This window comes from Ranitomeya imitator, chromosome 4 (assembly GCF_032444005.1).
Source record: "Ranitomeya imitator isolate aRanImi1 chromosome 4, aRanImi1.pri, whole genome shotgun sequence".
Lineage (NCBI taxonomy): Eukaryota > Metazoa > Chordata > Amphibia > Anura > Dendrobatidae > Ranitomeya > Ranitomeya imitator.
The window spans coordinates 192,210,316-192,237,595 of record NC_091285.1 but is presented as its reverse complement, the minus strand read 5'-3'; the positions used below and the strand labels follow the sequence as shown (position 1 = coordinate 192,237,595).

Genomic DNA, 27,280 nt, shown 5'->3' with positions numbered 1-27,280 from the left:
CTCTTTCTCCTTCATATTCTACTTCATGGCTGCCTAAGGGGCAAGTTTCTTAACTTTCCATCATTCTCAGCTCTGTAAAAGAAGATAAATAAATTGTTAAATAATAAATATAATAGTTGTAATTGTAAAAGAAATATGATAGACACTGAAAGGCGAGTCGCATTTAACATTTTACAGCTTTGGTGGCCATATTCTTTGACGTCACATTTGCACCCCTTGTGGTAACCCTATCTTGGTAAACTTTTAGTATGTTTTTCCCTACATGTAATACTACCAAAAAAAAATAATAAAATGCTTTCTTGGAATTTGTTCAGGGTAAAGTATTTTTTTTTAATATTTTGACTGGACTAATAGCGGCAGCGTGGTGTGTTGCTATTAGCAGCATGCCACTGAAAGGGGGCCCTAAGCAGTGAAATGAGCACACAGCTTACGTGCTTTCTGGAGCAGCTCACTCAGGCCAGGATAGTGACGGTGAAAACACTGTACCACCAAGTTGAGGACGTGAGCCATGAAAGGCATATGTGTGAGCTTGCTTCACCATAGGGCAGCCACCAGGTTTGCACTGTTATCAGACACAGCCCCCTCCCCCCCTCGATGCAGGTTCAGCGGAGACATCCATTGATCAAACTCAGCTGGGAGAGCTGTCCACAACTCTTCAGCTGTATGACTGCGATCTCCAAGGCATATCAATTTTAATACTGCCTGACTGCGGTGAGCCCTAGCCACGCAGTACAGAGGGGGTGGGGATTCGCTCTGCACTGTTGGAACGCTTGTCTCATTAATGCAGAGGTTGAGGGCGCAGGTGGAGGCCCTAGAGGAGACGGCAGAAGTGGTGAAGGAAGTGTTAAATGTAGATGTTTATCCTGCAAGCCTTGGGGATTCCAAGACTTGTGGAGCAGCTCCTGTCCCCACAGCCACCAGAGTCACCAAGTGCCCAGTGAGCGACATGCAATGCCCTTGGCCATACTTACTCGTCCAAGTGTCTGTGTTGAAATGCACCCTGGCAGACAGATTTAGTCAAGGAATTGGGGATGTTGTCTGAGACATGCTGGTGTAGTGCTAGCACAGCTTACTTAGAAAAGTAATGGCAACTGGGCAATTGGTACTGGGGGACAGCAATGGCCAACAGCTTTCAGAAACCATCTGTATCTTTCAGGCGAAAAGGCAGCATTTCCGTTGCCATCAGATTGGAGATGGTCGAGTTGAACCTCTTAGCTCTGTCATGCGTAGGAGGAAACAATCTTTTACGTGACCACAAGTGCTGAACCATGGGCTGGCTGCAGTGCTGAGAGAGGGCAGAGTACGCTGAACCGCGCAAACTGCTAAACCGTGAGATAGTGCAGGCAGAGATGCTACGATGGATTGAGAAACTTGTGGTGTGCTCGTTCTCTGAGATTGGTCAAAACAGCAGGCATGTCCACTTCTGTTACAGCTAACAGCAGGTTCTCAGTTAGCATGACTGGAGCAGGTAAAGAACCTGAGGTTCTGCGGTCAAAGCACTGCATCTCAATAGTTGGCACGGTAACAGAGGAGGAGGAAGAAGCAGCAGATGCCATTGTTGGGGCAGCTGATGGTTGTTGAGGTCCGCTGGTCCACATTTTTGCGCAGTGGGATTCCCACAGTAAAGCATGTTGATTGCGCATGTGAAGGTTCATACATGTAGTAGTCAAATTACTGCACTTTTTACCTCGACTCGACTGCACTTTTTACCTTGTTTTTTTTAACAAAGATGGCAGATTACGTGAGTTGGCTCATCCTTTGCAGTGTCAAAAAAGGCCCAGGCTAGGCAACCCTTGCCACCTCTGAACTGCGAACCCATGGATGCTACAGCTCACAGGCACAGTTGTGGCTGAGGATGCATTGCTTATCGTGAATGCATCATTACATGTCTATGAGGTATGGCGCAATGTAACCTCCTCGTCTTCTTCCTCAGATGACCTACTCAGCTGTGTGCCTCTATGTTCATGCCAACTGGGATATAATAAATCATCATCCTGTGTGTTATCACATTCCTCGCCCTTGGAGTTGCCCTGCTCCTTTTCGAGCCCTGACAGCACAGTCCAGTCCACGTGAGCCTCAGACAACTGAATCTCATCAGGATCACCTCCCCCAGGGGTTAACATCTGATGACGAGGGTCAGGATGCTATTTGGACCCGACTTCGTCCTGCCCCGGATCAAAGCTAAAAAACATTTGAGCATCGGAGCAGATTTCCTCCTATTGACTTCTGATGACCGTGGCATAGAATCTGTGGTTCCATCCAGTCAGTTGTACGTTTGTAGAGTTGTGATGTGGGGGAAGTTAAGGGAATTTGGGTGCCACCTCTGTGGACTGTACTCAGAGTGATGTTGAGGTGGAGGAAGAAGAATAGAGGACACTTGAAGCTGCGCTTGACATCAACTCGAGTACATGCTTTTTCTGGGCATCATCGACAACTGTGGTGTGGTGTGCGTCTGCCAAAGAAAGGTTGTGGTGTAGCCTGTCCAGTAAAAGAAGTTGTCAGCTGTCTTTGCATAGGACATGACATTGCTTCACTAGTGCTTTCACAAACATTACCATCTACACCTTGAACACCAAGTCTAATTCCCCTTCCACCACAGCCTCGCTTTTTCCCAGTCGTGTTGCTCAGATAGTATGGTAGGAGCACAGTATTAGGAACAAAAAATTAGATTTTAAACTCTACACCAGCTCTGCAAATAGCTGAATTTCAGCAACAGTAAATTCCAAGTTGAAACGTGGCGTGCTGTATCGTGTTAGTCACAGAATTGTTTGAGTGTGGATGAGGCCTGTATGACAAAGAAGTTATCCTACAAACAATTTGAAAGTCAGGTCTTTTACTGTATGCCACTTGGAATAGAAGAATTTTTTTGTGGCCTATGGATCAGGCCTCTATAACACACTAGATGCTATAAATTATTTTAAAGTCAGGTCCCTTACTGTATGACACTAGGAACAGAAGAAATTTTTGGTGGCTTTTGGATCAGGCCTCTATAACACATTAGATGCTACAAACTATTTTAAAGTCAGGTCCCCTACTTTATCACACTAGGAACAGAAGAATTTTTTGTGGCCTCTGGATCAGGCCTCTACAGCTTAATTTCAAGCCAACAAAATGACAAAGTGTGACACGGCAGATTGTCTAACTTTTTGCAACTGAAAAATTATATATTTTTTTAATGTGCCTTAGGTCTGCAGACAGTTTTATATCACCATAGCACTAAATGACAAGGTGGGATACAGCAGCCTGTTTCACATTTAGCTAGTGAAAAAATATTAATTTGAATGCCATACTCTTGCATGGAGCACAATAGAAGAAGTGCACAACACACTTGGAGGACATGTACCCTGCTGGCTTTGTCTGTGGACCACAGTAATGGCCAAAAAAAAGTGCTGGAAGGTAAACTTAGTAGCCACACTGGACACTAGATACACTATCTGACTGATATACAATCGCCAGCTAGCTAAAATCTTGCTGCTAACAGTGCCAGCGACAGGAGCAGCCTCTCTTCGCTGTTACAGTGGTTCTAAAAAAGATGTCCGCTCTTTATATGAAGAGGGACATGTGATTTCAGCAGCCAATAACACAACCTGTTGTGTCAGGACATTGTGGGTGCTTCCTGCGCCCTCATTGACTGGCCGCAATGTACACACAAAAGGTTAGGAGGAAAAAAAACAAGAATGCCGCGCCTCAGAGCTCTGAAAACCGCCTCTGCTCATCAAACCTATGCCAAACGCTCATGATACACCACCATTATCGTTGCTAAAGAGCTGAAAATACTTTTGTGGCAATGCAAATATTTTCCCGCACTTTTACCGAATGTTAACGATTTTATAAAATTTTGCTTGGGTTTCCGATCACGAATCCGAATGTGCCATATTCGTGCCAAATTTATGTTTGGCAATCGTTTTATGAACAAAGTTGCTCAACACTACTCCTGAAATCACTCCTGCATTATTACAAAACACCAGTGATTGTCTTTCTCCTGTCTCTAAGGCTACGTTCACATTAACGTTCCGCTAATGTGCGTCGCTGTTGCGTCGGCGACGCAGCGGCGACGCGCCCCTGTGTTTAACATAGGGGACGCGTGCGTTTTTTTGGTTGCGTTTTTCGACACGTGCGTCGTTTCCGACGCTAGCGTCGGACGCAAGAAAATGCAACAAGTTGCATTTTTCGTGCGTCCGATTTTCGTCAAAAAACGACGCACGCGTCGCAAAACGCAGCGTTTTTGCGCGCGTTTTGCGTGCGTTTTTTGTGCGTCGTGCGTTGCGTCGCCGACGCACCGGCGCGCAACGCTAATGTGAACGTAGCCTAACATCATGTCCTTCCTCTATCTGAAACTGAACCTGTCAAAAACTGAACTCCTTGTGTTTTCTCCCTCCACTAACCTACCTATGCCGCCATTTCTATGTGTGGTTCTACCATTCCTCCCCAACAACATGACCGCTTTCTTTTTTTTTTTTTAAATATAGCTGTCCACAGATATTCTGTTTCACCACTAGATGTCAGCACATGCAAAACTGATGTATTTTTATCATTTATTTGGATTTTTACACATTTTGCCACAAATAAAAAGAAAATCCTTAAAAATGTTAAAAGATATTCTACAGTCTGTTGATAGTGTCCCTTTAATAAACTGAGCAGAAGTTGTCAGCCTTTTATGATGCAAACATATAGTCTGTATTTACACACAGAATGATACTGCATTCTTCACACAATTTCATTATGGTTTTAGTTGCATTTTTAAAATGGATCCAGGTGAAACTGGTATCAGTGCGCTCCCCACACGCACAGCCCGGTCGCAATGGCACCCTCTACGGTCCATTATTGCCGCAGACCTTGAAAATTGCGGCGATACAGCCCGCAATAACGGGCTGCAAAAAGCACGGCGCGTGTAAAAGAATCCTAAAACTAAGGAAATCCTGAAAAAATGATGTGTTGGGGGCCATGAGGACTGGAATTTGGGAAACAAATTTTTGGTCACAAAAACACGGTAACAGGCCACAAGTTTTGTGCAACTGTCGCGGATTGCAGTTTTTTAGTACGGATTTGAAAATCTAAAATCGTGGCTAAACAGCAGGATGCAGATGAATCACACTAAATTCTCCTGCTGGCATTATTACGGTATTATTATTTATTTATATAGCACCATTAATTCCATGGTGCTGTACATGAGAAGGGGTTACATCAAAATACAAATATCACTTACAGTAAACAAAACTAACAATGACAGACTGGTACAGAGGGAAGAGGACCCTGTCCTTGCGGGCTTACATTCTACAGGATTATGGGGAAGGAGACAGTAGGTCGAGGGTTGCAGTAGCTCCAATGGTGTTGAGGTGGCCGTGTGGTCATTACTCATCTTTGAAGAGATGGGTTTTCAGGTTTCTTATGAAGGATCCAAAAGTAGTGTGTTATGAAGGATCCAACCGGATGTGTTGGGGCACTGAATTCCAGAGGATGGGGGATATTCAGGAGAAGACTTGGAGGCGATTGAGTGAGGAGCGAATAAGCGTGGAGGAGAGAAGGAGGTCTTGGGAGGGCCGGAGATTACGTGAGGGAAGATATTGAGAGATTAGTGTGGAAATATACGGAGGAGAAAGGTTATAGATGGCTTTGTAGGTCAGTGTTAGTAATTTAAACTGGATATGCTGGGAAATTGGGAGCCAGTGAAGGGATTTGCAAAGAGGTGAATCAGGAGTGTAGCGAGGAGATAGATTAATTAGTCAGGCAGCAGAGTTAAGGACGGACTGGAGGGGTGCAAGAGTGTTAGAAGGTAGGCCACAGAGGAGGATGTTGCAGTAGTCAAGGCGGGAGATGATTAGGGCATGCACAAGCATTTTGGTAGAGTGAGGGTTGAGGAAAGGACGGATTCTTGAAATATTTTTGAGCTGTAGGCGACAGGAGGTGGCGAGAGCTTGGATGTGCGGTTTGAAGGACAGGGTAGAGTCAAGGGTTACTCCGAGGCAGCGGATTTTGGGGACAGGGGAAAGTGCGATTTCATTTATTTTGATAGATCAGGTAGGGAAGATATGCGTGATGGAGGAAAGATAATGAGTTCAGATTTGTCCACATTGAGCTTGAGGAAGCGAGAGGAGAAGAAGGAGGATATGGCTGATAGACACTCTGGGATTCTGGAGAGCAGAGAGGTGACATCTGGGCCAGAGAGGTAGATCTGAGTGTCATCAGCATACAGATGGTACTTGAAGCCATAGGACCTTATGCATTGTCCCAGGCCGAGCGTATAGATTGAGAAGAGTAAGGATCCTGGGACAGAGCCTTGGGGGACTCCAACAGAGAGGGGGCGAGATGAAGAGGTAGTATGGGAGTAGGAAACGCTAAATGTGCGGTGGGCAAGGTATGAGGAGATCCAAGATAGGGCAAGGTCCTTGACCCCAAAGGAAGAGAGGATCTGTAGTAGGAGGCAGTGGTCAACTGTGTTGAAGGCAGAGGACAGGTCTAGAAGGAGGAGTATAGAGAATTGTCTGTTAGCTTTGGCTGTAAGGGTACCGTTACACTATACGATTTACCAACGATCACGACCAGCGATACGACCTGGCCGTGATCGTTGGCAAGTCGTTGTGTGGTCGCTGGAGAGCTGTCACACAGACAGCTCTCCAGCGACCAACGATGCCGAGGTCCCCGGGTAACCAGGGTAAACATCGGGTTACTAAGCGCAGGGCCGCGCTTAGTAACCCGATGTTTACCCTGGTTACCAGCGTAAAAAAAACCAAACACTACATACTTACATTCTGGTGTCTGTCCCTTGCCGTCTGCTTCCCGCACTGACTGACTGCCGGCCGTAAGGTGAAAGCACAGCACAGCGGTGACGTCACCGCTGTGCTCTGCTTTCACTTTACGGCCGGCAGTCAGTCAGTGCGGGAAAGCAGACGGCAAGGGACCTGATGGACACCGGAATGTAAGTATGTAGTGTTTGTTTTTTTTGACATTTACGATGGTAACCAGGATAAACATCGGGTTACTAAGCGCGGCCCTGCGCTTAGTAACCCGATGTTTACCCTGGTTACAAGCGAACGCATCGCTGGATCGGTGTCACACACACCGATCCAGCGATGACAGCGGGAGATCCAGCGACGAAAGAAAGTTCCAAACGATCTGCTACGACGTACGATTCTCAGCAGGATCCCTGATCGCTGCTGCGTATCAGACACAGCGATATCGTATGGATATCGCTGGAACGTCACGGATCGTACCGTCGTAGCGACAACAGTGCCATTGTGAGATGGTACCCTAAGTCGTTAGTAATTTTGGTCAGGGCAGTCTCAGAGGAATAGTGGGGACGGAAGCCAGATTGTAGGTTGTCGAAGAAAGAGTTAGATGCAAAGTGAGAGGAAAGTGCAGCATCAACGTGCTGCTCCAGGAGTTTGGATGCAAATGGGAGCAAAGATATGGGGCGATAGCTGGACATAGCGCTTGGGTCAAGGGATGGCTTTTTTAGGATAGGTGTGATTGTGGCATGTTTGAAGGCAGAGGGGAAGGTACCAGAAGTTAGTGATAGGTTGAAGAGATGGGTTAGGGATGGGATTAGTGTGGTGGTGAGGTTGGGGAGGAGGTGGCATTTTCACACATACGTCTTGTATCCGATATTCACAGATATAACCCATACTCATAATAATCTATGGTGTTATCGATATGTCCATGTTTTTCACAGAATGTGTCCACACAAAAAAACGCTGAGATGTCTCTGTTTTCTGACAGCATGGATAAGTGGGGACAACACAAATCTAGGGGTCCGCGAAAAACAAGTATTTAACATTGCAAAGTACAGGAGAAGCTTTGTAATGTATTTACCCATACTGGAAAACACTGATTCTAAAAATGGACACACAGACCATACAATAATGACACTAATGGTAAAAAGGGACACACAAACCATAAACTAATGACACTGATGGTAAAAAGGGACACACGGACCATACACTAATGAAACTGATGGTAAAAACGGACACACGGACCATACACTAATGACAGATGGTAAAAACAGACACATGGACCATACACTAATGACACTGATGGTAAAAACGGACACACGGACCATACACTAATGACACAGATGGTAAAAACAGACACATGGACCATACACTAATGACACTGATGGTAAAAACGGACACACGGACCATACACTAATGACACAGATGGTAAAAACAGACACATGGACCATACACTAATGACACTGATGGTAAAAACGGACACACGGACCATACACTAATGACACTGATGGTAAAAAGGGACACACGGACAATACAATAATGACACTGATGGTAAAAAGGGACACACTGACCATACACTAATGAAACTGATGGTAAAAGCGGACACACAGACCATATAGTAATAACACTGATAGTAAAAACAGACACATGGACCATATACTAATGACACTGATAGTAAAAACAGACACATGGACCATACACTAACGACACTGATGGTAAAAGCGGACACACGGAACATATACTAATCACACGGACAGTAAAAACGGACACACGGAACATATACTAATCACATTGACGGTAAAACAGACACATGGATCACATCCTAATGACACTGATGGTAAAAACGGATACATGGACCATACACTAATGACACTGATATAAAAACGGACACACGGAACATATACTGACACTGATGGTAAAAACGGACACAGACCATACACTAATGACACTGATTTAAAAACGGACACGGACCATACACTAATGACACTGATGGTAAAAACAGACACACGGATCATACACTAATGACAATGATGTAAAAACGGACACACGGACCATACACTAATGACACTGATGGTAAAAACGGACACACGGACCATACACTAATCACACTGACGGTAAAAACGGACACACTGAACATATACTAATCACACTGAAGGTAAAAACGGACACACGGAACATATACTAATCACACTGACGGTAAAAACAGACACATGGACCATACACTAATGACACTGATGGTAAAAACAGACACACGGATCATACACTAATGACACTGATGGTAAAAACGGACACACGGATCACATTCTAATGACACTGATGGTAAAAACGGATACATGGATCATACACTAATGACACTGATGGTAAAAACGGATACATGGATCATACACTAATGACACTGATGGTAAAAACAGACACACGGATCATACACTAATGACACTGATGGTAAAAACGGACACACGGATCACATTCTAATGACACTGATGGTAAAAACGGATACATGGATCATACACTAATGACACTGATGGTAAAAACGGATACATGGACCATACACTAATGACACTGATGGTAAAAGCGGACACATGGAACATATACTAATCACACAGACGGTAAAAACGGACACACGGAACATATGCTAATCACACTGATGGTAAAAGCGGACACACGGAACATATACTAAGCACACTGACGGTAAAACGGACACACGGATCATATACTAATGACACTGATGGTAAAAACGGACACACGGATCACATCCTAATGACACTGATGGTAAAAATGGAAACACGGACCATATATTAATGACACTGATGGTAAAAACGGACACACGGATCATATACTAATGACACTGATGTAAAAACGGACACAGACCATACACTAATGACACTGATGGTAAAAATGGAAACACGGACCATACACTAATGACACTGATGGTAAAAACGGATACATGGATCATACACTAATGACAGAGATGTAAAAACGGACAAACGGACCATACACTAATGACACTGATGGTAAAAACGCATACTCGGGCCATGCACTAAAGACACTGATGTAAAAACGGACAAACGGACCATACACTAATGACACTGATGGTAAAAACGCATACTCGGGCCATGCACTAAAGACACTGATGTAAAAACGGACACATGGAACATATACTAACGACACTGATGGTAAAATGGATGCATGGATCATACATTAATGACACTGATGGTAAAACGAACACACGGATCATATACTAATGACACTGAGGTAAAAATGGACGCACAGACCATACACTAATGACACTGATGTAAAAACGGACACACGGACCATACACTAATGACACTGACGTAAAAACAGACACATGGATCATACACTAATGACACACAGGTACAATTTTCCCACATACGTGTTTAAATCCGAACATGTGAATGACGCCTTATAAGAAGGGTTCTGCAACTTTAAGATGTAATTATGCTCCATATAAAAAGTGGAATGGACTCTCTCAGGATATCCTTTGGTAATCAAATATGGCAACAGCTGAAAGAGTAAGTGGTGGTGAAGAAACCTGCACAATGGCTTACTTCATGTGGTTTTAAATGATTAATATGGCATACATGTTCCTAGAACAAGGCCTTCATACAGGGTTTTTTGGTGGCTTTTTATAGAACAGATATTTTAAAAGTTAACTTATAAAGTGAGCAGAGAGGTAAAAAAAAAATATGAAAATGCATTGTCTGTAGGTAATCTCATTGACTCCCAGCAAACCCATTCACTCCTTCAGTATTTGGTCAGTATTTTACCTCAGTATTTGTAAGCCAAAACCAGGAGTGGGTGATGATACAGAAGTGGTGACTTGTTTCTTTTATACTTTTCCTTTGATTGTTCCCCTCTTGATTACACATACTGAGGTAAAATACTGACCAAATAATGAACGTGACCTGAGTTGTGTGTGAAGTTATTTGAAGATTGACCTTTAATTCACATAGGGTATGTACACATGTGGACTCCTCTTAGTCCACTTTTTTTTTTTTTCTTTCACAGAATCCCCAAATTTTTGAGGGTTGGGAGAGTTTCTGCTGCAAGTCCTCAAAAAAAAAAAAAAAAAAAACTGTTTGCATATCCTTACCATACACTTTTTGCTGCTGTGTTTTTGTGTCTTTGGTGTGCAATGTTTAAAATGTAGAGGCTTGTGTTTGATGCCTACTGGTATTTGGTTTGAGGAAACTTTATTCATATACTTGTGTGGTTTAAATGAATGAGTTTTTGAGGTGTCTAGGTTGTGGTTTTTTTTTTGTTTTTTTTTTATTTTATTTTGCCAGTGAAAATGAATATACATTTGACTGGATTTTCCGCATCTAGTGCAGTTCTACGGGAGAAATCCTCATGTAGCTCAGTGTACATGGTTCTATACATAGTCTTCATAGAAAGTACCCATAGTTTTATAGGTAGGGTAATTTACAAGTCCATGTGGGGTTTTTTGGTCTGGGTTTTTTTTTTTTGTCCTTGTAGCTTAACGAATCACAGCTGACTTTAGTCTTTACCTTCTGCTACACTGTGATCAAACTATCCCAGACCTCAATGTCCAATCTGTGCAACTTTTTAGTTAACTTTTCCCTTTTTTTTTTTTTTTTTTTTTTGAACACTGCAATTAGGGTATGTGTCCACCTTCAGGATGGCCGGCGGTTTAGTTGGAGCTGCAAACCTGCTCTGTGCTAAGCTCCGCCCCCTTCTGGGATGCGATGATGCCGGATGTGTTCATTGCACACATCCGGGATCATCGCACCCCACGCATAAGGCCCTGTGTTATACCTTGCGTCGCCGCAAGGTATATGGACATGCTGTGATCTTAAGAGACGCGCCGCATGTCCAGAGTCGCAGGGCCGCCGCGTGCGTGTTACCACGCATAGTGGAGACAGGATTTCATTAAATCCCCTCCACTATGCTGTAACATCTGGATGCTGCGTGTTTGACGCTGCGTCAAACACGCAGCGTTTCCTGCACGTGGAAACCTACCCTTAAGGTATGTGTCCACGTTCAGGATTTGGTCGGGATTTTATGCAGGTAAAATCCTGACCAAATCTGCACCTGAGGTCACTGGCAGGTCACCTGAGGTGTTCTTGCGTGTTTTGCTCATTGTAACAACATGCTGCGTTCTGAAAAAACGCGCCGCATGTGCGTTTTCGCGGCAAAAACGCATGCATTTTTTTCCTGCATAGTGGAGACGGGATTTCATTAAATCCCCTCCACTATGCTGTAACATCTGGACGCTGCGTTTTTGATGCTGCGGAAAAACGCAGCATCAAAAACGCAGTGTTTCCTGAACGTGGAAACATACCCTAAGGCCGGCGTCACACACAGCGTATGAAAATACGGTCCGTATATTACGGCCGTAATACGCTGAAAAGTCCCGAAAATAGTGGTCCGTAGCTCCTCCGTAGGCAGGGTGTTTCAGCGTTTTTTGCGCATGGCATCCTCCGTATGTAATCCGTATGGCATCCGTACTGCGTGTTTTTATCGCAGGCTTGCAAAACCAACATACAGCTATACAAGGGATCCATGTGTAAAAAAAATAAAAATATGTATGTCGGCTTTTGCTTTCTCCTTCCTAAACCCGACATGATATGAGACCTGGTTTACATACAGTAAACCATCTCATATCCCCATTTTTTTGCATATTCCACACTAATGTCAGTAGTGTGTATGTGCAAAATTTGGCCGTTCTAGCTAGTAAATTAAAGGGTTAAATGGCGGAAAAAATTGGCGTGGGCTCCCGCGCAATTTTCTCCGCCAGAGTAGTAAAGCCAGTGACTGAGGGCAGATATTAATAGACTGGAGAGGGTCCATGGTTATTGGCCCCCCTGGCTAAAAACATCTGCCCCCAGCCACCCCAGAAAAGGCACATCTGGAAGATGCGCCTATTCTGGCACTTGGCCACTCTTCCCATTCCCGTGTAGCGGTGGGATATGGGGTAATGAAGGGTTAATGCCACCTTGCTATTGTAAGGTGACATTAAGCCAAATTAATAATGGAGAGGCGTCAATTATGACACCTATCCATTATTAATCCAATACTAGTAAAGGGTTAAAAAAACACACATTATTAAAAATTAATTTAATGAAAAAATCAAAGGTTGTTGTATTAATTTATAGAAAGCTCCCAGGCTTGAGTTCATATGAGGACAACCAGCAGAGGGCACCTCTTATGATCTCGAGCCTGGGAGCTTTCTAGGAAAGTTCCCACGATCTAGGAACAGCCAGCAGAGGGCGCCTCACCGCAAATGCAGGTAAATATAGGTCATTGACCTACTTTACCTTCATTCCCCGGGGTTTTGCAGACATGAGCAACGTTGCATTAGCAAAGCTCGTGGCTGCAAAATATTTTAACCCCTTCAGATGGATTTAAATCGTTGGACGTGACAGATCCTCGGAAGGTATGGATATTGTTGGTTTATTATTTTTTTTATTTATTTACAGATTGAGGGTCTTCAGTGAGTGGATTGTGAGTAGAATAAATTAATACAACAACCTTTGTGATTTTTTTCATTAAATTAATTTAATAATGTGTGTTTTTTTTAACCCTTTACTAGTATTGGATTAATAATGGATAGGTGTCATAATTGACGCCTCTCCATTATTAATTTGGCTTAATGTCACCTTACAATAGCAAGGTGGCATTAACCCTTCATTACCCCATATCCCACTGCTACACGGGAATGGGAAGAGTGGCCAAGTGCCAGAATAGGCGCATCTTACAGATGTGCCTGTTCTGGGGTGGCTGGGGGCAGGTGTTTTTAGCCAGGGGGGGGGGGGGGGCAATAACCATGGACCCTCTCCAGGCTATTAATATCTGCCCTCAGTCACTGGCTTTACTACTCTGACGGAGAAAATTGTGCGGGAGCCCACGCCAATTTTTTCTGCCATTTAACCCTTTAATTTACTAGCTAGAATGGCCAAATTTTGCACATACACACTGACATTAGTAGTGTGGAATATGCAAAAAAAAAAAGGGGATATGAGATGGTTTACTGTATGTAAACCATGTCTCATATCATGTCGGGTTTTAGGAAGGAGAAGGCAAAAGCCGGTAATTGAATTACCGGCTTTCTGCTATATTGCGCTGGATGAAAATATATATATATATATATATATATATATATATATATACCGTATATACTCGAGTATAAGCCGAGATTTTCAGCCCAAATTTTTGGGCTGAAAGTGCCCCTCTCGGCTTATACTCGAGTCACGGTAGCGATGTGGTCAGCGGGTGAGGGGGAGAGGGCGCTGAGGAATACTTACCTAGTCCCAGCGATCCTCGCGCTGTCCCTGCCGTCCCACGGGCTTCTGTGCTGCAGCTTCTTCCCCTCTTCAGCGGTCACGTGGGACCGCTCATTAGAGATATGAATAGGCGGCTCCACCTCCCATAGGGGCGGAGCCGCCTATTCATTTCTCTAATCAGCGGTGCCGGTGACCGCTGATAGAGAAAGAATATGCGGCACCGAAGACCAGCTGTGACAGGAGGGGACAGCGCGAGGATCGCCAGGACTAGGTGAGTATAGCATATTCACCTGTCCACGTTCCAGCCGCCGGGCGTCGCTCCATCTTCCCGGCGTCTGCGCTCTGACTGTTCAGGTCAGAGGGCGCGATGACGCATATAGTGTGCGCGGCGCCCTCTGCCTGATCAGTCAGAGCGGAGAGACGCCGGGACTGGACGCTGGGAGCTGCAATCAAGAGAGGTGAGTATGTGTGTTTTTTTTTTTTTTTTTTTTATTGCAGCAGCAGCGGCCATGGCACAGATTTATGTGGAGCTCTATGGGGAGACATGAACGCTGCAGAGCACAGTATGGCACAGCTATGGGCAATATGAACAGTGCAGAGCACTATATGGCACAGCTATGGGGAAATAATGATCTATTTTTGTTTTTGAAATTCACCGGTAAATGCTGCATTTCCACCCTAGGCTTATACTCGAGTCAATAGGTTTTCCCAGTTTTTTGTGGCAAAATTAGGGGGGTCGGCTTATACTCGAGTATATACGGTGTGTATATATATATATATTCTACTGGAAGCTGTCAGTGTGATTTTACTGTACACCGCACTGAATTACCGGCTTTTCTCTCTAACACCGCTGCGTATTTCTCGCAAGTCACACTGCTGGTCCGTGTGTGATCCGTATTTTTGGGGCTTCCATAGACTTTCATTGACGTTTTATTTGTGCAATACGGTGACAAACGCAGCATGCTGTGATTTTCTACGGCCATAGAAAGCCGTTTAATACGGCAGATAGGAGCAGGGGCATAGAGAATAATTGTGCCGTATGTTTTGCGAGTTTTATGGACGTAGTTTCTGCGCTCTTATGTCCATAAAACTCGCAAGTGTGATGCCGGCCTAAGACTCCCAAATGTCGTGTGCCGTGATGGACAGAGAGGGACCTTTTTGCAGTCCAATAGATCATCAAAATATAGAATTCCACCTGCTTCGGAGGTAGAAGTCGCCTCCTCACCTCTGGAGGCTATACATGAACAGTGACTCCATTGGTTTTCCTTCAAATGAATGGCTCCATTGACGTTCCTGAAGTCTAGAGATTTTGAAAAACTCTAACTGTACTGTTTGGCAGAAAGCGTTGTTGGGGTTCATTCAGATGTCCGTTATTCTTGTAAGAGTGCTGTCTTTATTTCTCCTGGATAGCACTCGTACATATTTTAATTTGAGGCTGTTCACAAGTCCCAAGTGTATGTGGGCTTTCTCTTTTGCGTGTTGTTAGGAAGTCCCTGCATGTGTTGTGGCTGTCTAAGGCTAGGTTCCCATTGCGTTAATGTGTGCACGCTAACGGACTGCGTTGCACAGCGAAAATGTCGCAATTAACGCCGTGCATCGGGTCCGTTAGCGCACCCATTGACAGCAATGTTATTTTTTGCTGAAGGGCATCGCTAGCGCATGCCATTTTTGGCACGCGCTAGCGATGTGCCGTTCTTCTGTGACGGACCTCGGACGCTGCTTGCAGCGTCAGAGGTGTGTCCGAGGCCCGTTCCTCGCTAGCGCAGATCGGGGATCTGCGCTAGTGGGGAGGGAGAACGCCGACCCTATAGAAGCATTGCGTTAGCGCAATCCGCTAGCGCTATGTGCTTAACGGATTACCCTAACGCAATGGGAACCTAGCCTTACAGCTACGGGGACACCAACATATTATTCGAGTACACCACAGACGCTCTGTTAGAACCGGAATATGCTTGGATGACACCTTATCCGAGCACTTTCACTCATCGCTATTATTTCCAAGAAGGGAAGACACAGGGTAAATGTTCTACAGAATTGTATTTGCTCTGTAAAGTTGAGACATGACGCCTACAGTACCAACACACGGTGCATGAAATGTTTAGAATGTTCACCTCAAACTAACCTACTCCTGCAGATGTGAAGTCTGCCACATGTGAAAGTGTCACCCAGAGTCAGAATTTCTCCAGGGTCTTTTACCAACACCAGTGTTGCAATTGCCGTTATTAACGGTATAATGAAGACCACAAAAAACTTGATTTTTCCATTTTAATTTCTCCCTCCTCTGATGTTATCGCACATCAGAGGAGAGTGACCTCATGGCCACCGGCATCATCTTCAGGGAAGAAAATGGTGGGAGCATGTGCAGTGCGCTGAGATCTGCCAGCCAGCGCCTGGCAACAATAGGGCATTTTTCCTATTGGTTCATTTTGGTCACTGTGATGGGGTCTATCACAGTGATCAAAATAAAGGTTTTGTTTTTTTTTTTTTATTTACTATTTTATCACCCCCTTGGTTAGGGAAAAATAATAAAATAAAGTATTTCCATTTTCCCATTACAGTTAGGCTGTGTGCACACGTTGCTGATTTTTCGCTATAAAAACGCTATAAAACCGCAAAAAACAGCATACATTATGCATCTCATCATTTAGAATGAATTCCTCAATTTTTGTGCACATGATGCATTTTTTTCCACGAAAAAAAACGCATCACGGTAAAAAACGCAGCATGTTCATTAATTTTGCAGATTTCCCACTATTTAATGCATTGGGAAATGTCTGGAAAAATCCGCAAAAAAAAGCGCAAAAACCGCATGCAGATTTCTTGCAGAAAAACTCAGGTTTTTCTCAGGAAATTTCTGCAAGAAATCCTGAACGTGTGCACATAGCCTAAGGCTATGTTCACACTTTGCATATTCCACTGCGGATTTTTTCGCAGCAGAATTCCAAAATCCGCAGTGAAAACCCGTCGCGGTTTCTTCTGCGGATTTTCATCTGCAGTTTTCTATTGGAGCAGGTGAAAATCCGCAGAAAAGTAGTGACATGCTGCGGAATGTAATCCGCAGCGTTTCCGCGCGGTTTTTTCCGCAACATGTGCACTGCGTTTTTTGTTTCCCATAGGTTTACATTGTTCTGTAAACTCATGGGAAACTGCTGCAGATCCGCAGCGGTCAAATCCGCTGCGGATCCGCAGCAAAATCCGCAAAGTGTGACTATAGCCTAAGGGTTGGGATTACAGTTAGGATTGGGGTTAGGGGTGTGTTGGGGTTAAAGGGCATAACAATTAAAAGCTTGAAAATTGCAACATTTTAAATACTTTCGCCATATTTTGACTTTATTTTCATAAATAAACACAAGTCATATGAAAGAAATTTTACCACTAACATGAATAATATGTCAAGAAAAAACAGTCCCGGAATCAGCGGGATCCGTTAGTGTCCCAGAGTTATAACCTCATGACAGTGGTCAGAATTGTTAAAATTGGCCCTGTCATTAAGTAGCAAATTGGCTCTGTCACTAAGGGGTTTACCAAATCATTTTTTTTTTTCACAACGATATCCACAGCCAATTTTACTGCTAAAATTATGCCTGCGTGCATATGCTAAGGCTAGGTTCATATTGAGGCCCCTTTCAAACGTCAGATTTTTCTTTTTTTCATCTACATGAAAAACATACCAGTTTTCTTTAGATGAGAAACTTTTCTCATCAGTAATCTATTGTTCTTGAAAAATACGGATGTCATCTTTGTGCTCTCAAGCCATTTGCGCGTTTGTGTCTGTTTTTTATGCCCAAACCTGTAGTGGAATAATCAAGATAAAATAGAAACAAGTGCACCATTTTTTTTTTTTTTATTTTTTTTTTCCCTTTACCCTACTCCTAGTTTTGGCTTACAAATACTGATCAACATGTGAACATGGCTTAAGTATTCAACATTGCAAAGGATAAAATCCTTGTAGTTTATTTATCCAGCCCTGAAAAACACTGATTGTAAAAATGGACACATGAATCACACTGATACCGATACATGTGTTTTTTCCAAGTACGTGTTTAAACAGACATGTGATTGAGGCTTAATAAAGTTTCTTAGGGCTTGATCACACCGCCGTGTACATAAAACGAGTACTAGCTATTCATTTTTGTTCCCTCCACTGACCATTTCAGTGAAGAGAAAAATAATAAAAAAATCGCAGCATGTGAAAGTCTGAAGTCACATGCTACACTCCCATTCAAGTCTATGGGTACATGGAGAACATTGGACTGTACTCGCGTAACATCTGAGTGCAGTCCGATTTTAGGATGGTCTAGAATGGCTTGCCTTTTTTGCTGCTGCTTTGGCTCATGTGCAGTCTGTGATCTATTAATATAACCAAGTCTCTATCACACATGCTGCTGCTTAGTTCTATTCCTCCCATTAGGTAGATGTCCTTCTCCTTTTCTTGCCCAGATTTAGAATCTTGCATTTCTCCCTGTTAAATACAATTCTATTAGTCACTTCTCATTGTTCAAGCTTATCAAGATCCTTCTGAATCCTTTCTCTTCTCTAGTGTTGGCTATCAGGGATGAGCGGGCCCACAGAAGCTCGGGTGTGACCAAACTTTAGTCTAAAGTGTTTTTGTTTTTGTTTTTTTTTTTGTTTTGTTCAGGCACCAGAACTCTACCTGAACTTTAACTGGGACCAGAACTTTGGTTTGGTAAAATTCATTCTCTGTGACACTCTAACATTCTTGTGGGAGAAGTCTGTTCGGTCCCGGACAGTACAAACCCTGAACTTTACAGTTCGGGTTCATGCCTCTATTGGCTCCCTCTCCTAGCTTTGCAGCACCTGCAAACTTGATTAGTTTGCCTTTGGTTCCCTTATCAAGATCATTTATAAAAAAATAATGTTGAACCCTGGGGCCAGAACAGAGCCTTGTGGTACCCCACTTGAAACAATCTTGTATGTTCAACCATTTATTATTCAGTGAGTACAATCACTGGGCCAGTTATGAATCCACCTAACCATAGCCTTGTCAATACCATACATTAAAAAAAAATAAATGATCAAGTATCTGCTGACATGACAGGGTGTGAGTTCCTACATCATTCTAACTGACAGCCGACTCCCTCAGTTAGGTAGCAGGGATCCAGCTGTCAATCAGAATGATGTGACGTTGGCAGAGGCTTCTGAATCTCTGGCACGAGTGGTCTATGCTTGGGTACACTTTTTTTTTTGTCCAAATACCCCCTTAAGTCTGTCTCTTATTGGGGGACAAATGATGGTCTTTGTCAGTCAAAGCCCAGCTCCTGCAGGTGGGAGAGGTTTAAGCTGTGACGCCTTTAGCTTAATGTGTTGACCTGTGGTGAACACATTTAATAATGACATTTTGAAATCCAGAAGAGCAGACTTTTTGATGAAAAGAATCCAGCTAATCAAAAGGGGCCACAATGCAAATCAATAATCCATACACAGGCTCTGTGAGAGCTAAGGCCCCATTCAGACAGTTTTACAATCCCAAATTCCAGCTGCAAGTCGTGAATGTGTGTAATAAAAAAACCCATATATATTAAATTGTTGTTTTAAGGGCTATTTATCACCTGTGCACAGGACCGTCTTATAGAGCTGCCTTACAAGTGCATGAGGCATCTGCTGTACAACTTGTATGACTTGGATTTCATACAGAGTTATTTTCTTTGAGATATTATCCAGATATATGACCTGTGCATTGGTCTCTGGTAACCTGGACTGAAGGGGAGACTTTCTATTTGCAACATATGCTATGGTCAGCACAGTAGTTTTTCATTGACCTGTCAATCTGATGTGGAGCTTCATCGAAACAATCTGTAGATCACTGGAACTGCATGTATTAATGAGTTGTGCAGTGTATTGTGGTAGTCCCCTTATTATATTGTAGTTTTTCTTCCAGTTAACCTTCAAAGGTATTCCTCGACGAGATGAAAAGAAGAAAAAGAAAAAAATGGCTGCTCTTGAACCTGTGGAAACACATCCTTTACAGAGCAGGTAATGAGATATACAGAGTTTAAAAACTAAATACAGCCTGATATCTGTTAGGGGAAGTAAAGCATTATTTTGGAGGGAGGGTAGGGGGATGGTCTTGACCATTTTCATAATAAACATGAAATAAGAAGAATTATTTAGCAGCCTATGGTGTAAACATTAGAGCAAGTACCGTACCTTATTTTAATGGGCGAACCTCCCTTCATGAGCTAGCTGTCTCGCTGGCAGACCCAGCATGTTCATGCTTTGAAAACAAATGGTTGGGGTGAATTTCCATGTACCAGTCAGATCTATATACTTTTTTTTTTTTTTTTTAACAAGCTACACCTGCAATGATCAGCTTCTGTTTCAAAAGGGGTAGGCTGTTGTGAAACAACGCTTCTTAGGGTACATCATGATGGAATACGTTTACTACTGACTTCCTTCAGTAGGTGCTGGGAAGTGGAGACAAGGGTGAAATTCACACTGACATCATAAGCCGGCACTCCACGGATCTTCAACCGGCAGCTCTAGTCAATTCACAACTTAGTTTTCTGTACAGAATGATGCTCTTCTAGCCAGGACTGCTCCAGGTTTTTGAGGGCCCCGTGTGAAAGAGTTTCAGTGGGCCTCCCCTTTAACACATCCAACGATTCATGATGCACAGATACAGCAGAGAAATATAGGTACAGTACAATGCCAGATTTCACTACTTTCATGAGTGATAGCTATTGTACATTCTACAGTACCATACAGCAGAGGGGCTTTATATAAGTCGACCCCTTATATGCCAATTTTTGTGACCTACTCCATCTTCCTCAGTGATCAGTAGGCATTTTATTGTTAGCTGAACTTGCTGCAAAGAAAACTGCATACATTGAATGACAATTTTTCTTAGTGGAAAACTTTTTAAAGTAACCATTAGAAAGTATTAACGTAGAACATTTGTAAAAGTGCAAAATTGGCAGCGTACAGCACAGCCCACGTAGTATACAGCATCCCACACCCAGTGTCAGAGGCAGAGCAGGAAATGATGGGAGAGGGAGCATTGTCTGACGTTCTCTCCTCCATCATTGCTTTGAACTGTACCAGCAGACGCTGATACAGGTCAAAGCGGTAGGGGAGTTGGTGCTGGTGGCAGACGGGCCCCCCTCCTCACAGGGGCCCTATAGCGGCTGCGTGATGTGCTGCTAGCTGAGGGCCCCTGGAGGAGCGTGGGCCCTAGGCAGCTGGCTGCCCCTAACGCCGGCCCTGCCTGCAGGGGCCCCCCAGAGCCTCAGTGTACTGTATCGTGAATGAGCCCCCCATCTCGCCAGGGCCCCGGCACTTGCCCGGGTGCTGACGCCGACCCTGCTTCTACCAACGGTGTCTGCTTATTTTGGAAGTGAATGCTTCTTTATACTACTGTTGGATGCAAAAGGCAACAATTTTAGAATTTTTCTTTCTTCCCCACTGCATACCCATCATCTTTCAGATATCTTTCATCTCATCTAGGCCAACCACAATCGGTTACATGTGGCCTACCATGGCGTAGCACAAGTCCACGCACCCAGCCAGGACCTCTACCTTATGTAATGTGTGTAAGAGGAGTACCTCGCCCATGGCTACCGCCCCACGTTACATTGCTTCTCTGTAACAATGCAAATGTTAAAAGTTTTAGAGTTTGTCTGTGTAAGCTTTCTGAATGTGGATATTGCTACACCAGTTCCCTTACCTCGCCTCATCCTCCCAGCTGTGGAATTCATTCTTTACAAGGGTGGGAGCTTTTACAAATAAAACAAACTGAGATGATAAAATTCAGTTTAGACTCCCGCTAGTAAGATATAACTTTGCTTTTGAAGACTAAAAAACATATTAGTTTGTGCCAAAGGATGCAGCTGTTATTTCATGATGTTTCCATTCACAATCCCATTGTAACTCTCGCCCCCAGACTGGTTGGCACAGGCGTCCGGGGATGTGGCCCCACTGGACCACAGACCAGACTTCCCTGGAAGGGGCATAACTAAGTAGCTTCCTAGGTGTTCGCTGGAGCCTCCGATGGTGAGGTCAGACTTGTGCAATAGGTAGTTACCGGGTTCCACTCCAGGGTGGAGTCTAACTGTGGACGCTGATCTCACCGGTAACTAGTCACAGGCAGGCACGGCTGTGACACTGGCTAACGGACGGGTATGGCAGCAACCCTGACAGGCAGACTGGCTTGACAGAGATACAGGCAGGCAGACTGGCACGGCTGGTAGGAACTGGTATACAGGCGGGTGTATGGAAATAGGTAAGATCCTGTTCAGACTGGTGAATATAAAGAAACAGGTAGAGACCTGTACGGCAAGTTGCTGAACAGAGGTAGAGCAAGAGCGGATACAAAGCAGAACTGCAGGAGGTGGAGCTAAGAGTAGAGAAGGCAGAGGAGGAGGCGAAGCCAAGAGCGAACCGCAGGAGGCAAAGCCAGGAGCCAGAGGGTGTAGAGCAACAGGTTGTGGCGAGCAAATCTAAGAGGCACAGAACCACAGGTTGAGGCAGAACTGAGCAGAGCACCACAGAGCCACAGGTAGTGGCAAACAGAGCAGAGAGATGCAGAGCCACTGATAGTGGCAAGCAGAGAGGTAACGCAGAGGTAAACACAGCAGAGTGAGAATGGAAAACAAACAAAGGAACAGGAACGGACATAGACCAGAGTTCAGACACAGAAGTAACGGAACACAGATAGAGGCCTGCGTATTGCAGCCCTCAAAGACAGGAAACAGACGACCTGGCAGCTCAGTAGCAAATGATAACTGAGGGAAATGGTTTGCTCAGGCATCCTCCAATGGATGAGGATGCCTAAAGTATCAGAGGCGTCTAAGCTATTGGCCAGGGATACCTTAGGGAGGTACACAGTCTTAATAAGAATCCGGACTTGCTGATGCCACCCCCCTATGCAGACATAAAGGAAGTGTACACAGAGTAAGTGGCCATGGAGCACATGGCATGGAACCGGCAGCAGACAGATCTCATGGCATGGCACTGGGTGAGGGAGTTGATGTAACAGGCAGGTGGAGAATGGAAGGCCATGCAGTGATGCCGACAGGGTTGTTACACCCATCAGTATTAATCTCTATTTTACCACTTCTCTAGATGGGCGCTCTGGTTCTTCAAAAACATGAAAAGCCAACCCTGGCAATGTAACCTACGCCTTGTTACAACATTCAACACCGTAGAAGATTTTTGGGCGTAAGTACAGTCCCTCTACTATTACTCCTTAAAATTGATTTTGGAAAATGGGCAGTAAAATAAAAGTAAACCTGTGTGGCGCCCCAGGGTCCTGGTCGTCAAAGTAGCATTGCTTTCCTCACGGGAGAGTTATGTTACGTTTGGAAGCAATGAAGGATATCTTTTATCAGGTAACCAACACTCACACTCACACTTACACTGTTCACACTCCAAGCCACAAGGGGAGCTTTTGATCCTATTTCTAGGTGACTTCCCTGCATGTGCATATATATTGTGGTTTGGAGGGAAAGTTTCCGTCAAAGTGCCAGGAAGCAGACTGGAGCAGTCTGAGGCAGGAAGAACTTACAAAGGGGCCGTGTAGTCTGAAGTACTACAGATCCTAAAGGAAAGACTTACAGAAAGCCGAACAATGTTCAGTGAGCATGCAGGAGAGCAAAGCATAGGAGAGTGACAGCAGCGAGCAGACTGTCTCCCTGGCAAAGTGCAGATAACCGGTAGCTGGACCACCGAGGTTGTAAGGGACTCTAAGACTTACATCAGAGACCGGCAGGACAGCTGAGCTGCAAGTTACCTGTCCACCACACAAACCTGAGACACAGTAGCACATAGAGCCCGGGACATGCTAGAGTCCCTGTAAAAAGGCTCGGCTCGTGGTATTGTCCTATCCTATAAGGGGGAGAGAGAGAGAAGAACTGTGAGGACCTTATCCGAAGCCATAGGGACTACAACACCACCGCCCTAGAGGAAGGCTTTTAATTCCACCTGGTAAAGGGGACTCTGGATTCGCTTCTGAGCTGGCCGGACCCTGCCTGCCCTGTGATCTGGTGCCCTGGACTGTGGCTGCCTGAAGTCTTCAGTAAACCAGGTAAAGAGACTGCAAAACCTGTGTCCTTGTTCTTTACTGCACCATTTACCATCTTCCATCTACACACCGGGATCCCTGGGGATACACTTCACCTGTGGGAAGTTATACCATCTAGCTGCCATAACATCACCCCAGAGAACCCCTTAAAGCAGCATCGGTCTCCACTGACCAAATGCCACAGGCTGCATCATGAACATAAATTATATTCAAACTTCCCCTTTGACATGGGCGAACAGGGCCACAGACCGGGTTGCCACCGTGACATCCCCATTTGCGACCGGACCCGGTACCGGGTACCCCACGGCCCTGGCGGGCGACTCTTGTATTCATCAATTGTTTACTTCGTGGATGCCTTCTGTTTTTGAATTCATATCAGCAAGGAAGAATAAGGCTGTCAGCCTGTTCCCTGAACTGTGACCGAGAACTTTGATTATCTGTAAAGTTGTCATGTACTGCCCCCTCAGGTCCTGGATAAGATGTGCTCAAAACTATAGTAGGAATTATAAAACGTAACCTTTAATATGTACAAGGTAAAAATATATAGATAAAGACAAAAACAAATAATGTCACCCAAAAATAGTGCCTATCGTGGTACTGAATGATGTAACCTGTAAGAAAAAAACACATCACTTGTGGGCGATACCACAATAGGAAATCAGTGGGAATGGCCGCAGCTGTGCAGCATATAATGTCCCACGACAACAAGGTACCACTCACAGAGTAATAGCAATGATACAAAAATACAAAACAATTGCTAATTCACGTGACCTTGTATGTATAAATATTGGCAGGTATCCAATACTAACGGGGGCGGGAGGAGGTAAGGCAAGTGAGACATCATAAATAATCAACAATAATAAAATAAGAACGATCTCACCAACTGCCGAAGCCCGGATAGGTGGAGCCCATAGCGCGCTGAGGTGGAAGGATCCAAAAGTCAGCAACGTCAGGTGACAATACCCTGTCAACACCCTGAAAGGCTATCCATAAACCTATGTTCCCGAGCTCCCGCCCTTACAAGGGCAGTCCACAACTACCCCTGAACAACATCATGCCCTGCACTCTCCCTATTGATGTCCCGACGCGTTTCTTCGCAGGCCGTATCATCAGGGGACTGGCCTGCTTGGGGAGTTAAAGTGCACGGATGCTGAAAACAGAAAAACCTGCCACCCTCAAAATAGCATAAGGAGAGTGGACAGGATCACTGGGTCCATTTAAATAGGCTAATTATGCCCGCTAGCACACTATCACATAATAGATACTCAGTCATGTGATCAGTAAATGCAAAGTGATATGTATGATGCGATATTTGACCAGACTAATGCGCAAGAACAACATAATCAATATAAATACTCCAGCATACCATATCCAGGGTTACCTGGTAATAATGATCCGGAGTGCTGACGCCATAATCTCTGTGAGGAGACACGAGAGATACACGAGAGATACACTTCCGGTAACCGCGGAGGTACAGGTTGCTAAGAAACTGCTAACGCCACTGTGCGTCACTAAGCGCCGGAAAACCGGAAGCAAGAGCTACCGAGATACCGGGTCGCAACACACGCCAAAGCATAAAGGTTCCCAGATACCGGAAGTATAGAGGCAAATATAACGCTGTAGCGTACCCCTACCATGACGTGGTTGCTAAGAAACCAATGACGCCACAGAGCGCCGCCAAAATACAGCAGTTATTTAACTAAGAGTAATGTTTACCAAAATACCAAGTCACTCTGACAAGAGCGCACTGGGACTTAAAACTCCCGGATATGCTCAAAGTATAATGATTACTCAGACACTGTGACGTTACTGTCACAGCGGAGAGGCCCCTATTCAGAACACCAAAAAAAAGGGGGGTGGATCTCTATAAAATGATGCTACAAAAGCATCTAAACAAACCACTAGAGCGTCACCGTTGTGCTAGTGTCCTACCAAAAAGAGAAACACATAAATCGCATGAGATACACCGGTCCCATGACATAACGCGATTTTTGGTACAAAGGTAGGAACACTAGTACATAATAACATATGGTAAAAGACCACTCTAAAAAGTGACTCAAACGCAAAGTGACCTAATGTGAAAATAGATACAGGTAGCCTTCCATAAATGATAGTGAAACACGAAGTACAAATGCATACCTATACCATATTACAAATGGAAGAAAGCGCACCGTTGGTAACAAACTTAATCGCATAGATAACCCCTCATAAACGCTCTGTGGCGTCATTGGTTTCTTAGCAACCACGTCATGGTAGGGGTACGCTACAGCGTTATGTTTGCCTCTATACTTCCGGTATCTGGGAACCTTTATGCTTTGGCGTGTGTTGCGACCCGGTATCTCGGTAGCTCTTGCTTCCGGTTTTCCGGCTCTTAGTGACGCACAGTGGCGTTAGCAGTTTCTTAGCAACCTGTACCTCCGCGGTTACCGGAAGTGTATCTCTCGTGTATCTCTCGTGTCTCCTCACAGAGATTATGGCGTCAGCACTCCGGATCATTATTACCAGGTAACCCTGGATATGGTATGCTGGAGTATTTATATTGATTATGTTGTTCTTGCGCATTAGTCTGGTCAAATATCGCATCATACATATCACTTTGCATTTACTGATCACATGACTGAGTATCTATTATGTGATAGGCTAATTATGCCCGCTAGCACACTATTTAAATGGACCCAGTGATCCTGTCCACTCTCCTTATGCTATTTTGAGGGTGGCAGGTTTTTCTGTTTTCAGCATCCGTGCACTTTAACTCCCCAAGCAGGCCAGTCCCCTGATGATACGGCCTGCGAAGAAACGCGTCGGGACATCAATAGGGAGAGTGCAAGGCATGATGTTGTTCAGGGGTAGTTGTGGACTGCCCTTGTAAGGGCGGGAGCTCGGGAACATAGGTTTATGGATAGCCTTTCAGGGTGTTGACAGGGTATTGTCACCTGACGTTGCTGACTTTTGGATCCTTCCACCTCAGTCCGCTATGGGCTCCACCTTTCCGGGCTTCGGCAGTTGGTGAGATCGTTCTTATTTTATTATTGTTGATTATTTATGACGTCTCACTTGCCTTACCTCCTCCCGCCCCCGTTAGTATTGGATACCTGCCAATATTTATACATACAAGGTCACGTGAATTAGCAATTGTTTTGTATTTTTGTATCATTGCTATTACTCTGTGAGTGGTACCTTGTTGTCGTGGGACATTGTATGCTGCACAGCTGCGGCCATTCCCACTGATTTCCTATTGTGGTATCGCCCAC

At 44.4% G+C, this 27,280-nt stretch overlaps 1 protein-coding gene across 1 annotated transcript in view; it reads left to right on the top strand.

Moving 5' to 3' along the window:
• Positions 1-414: 414 nt before the first annotated feature.
• Positions 415-27,280, top strand: part of EIF4E1B (eukaryotic translation initiation factor 4E family member 1B) — a 43,966-nt gene continuing 17,100 nt past the window's right edge. Inside the window, exons 1-5 of the mRNA XM_069762313.1 lie at positions 415-501; positions 788-937; positions 18,630-18,740; positions 19,890-19,984; positions 23,072-23,167. Of these exons, the coding sequence (XP_069618414.1) occupies positions 415-501; positions 788-937; positions 18,630-18,740; positions 19,890-19,984; positions 23,072-23,167 (539 nt within the window). The remainder of the gene's footprint in view (positions 502-787; positions 938-18,629; positions 18,741-19,889; positions 19,985-23,071; positions 23,168-27,280) is intronic.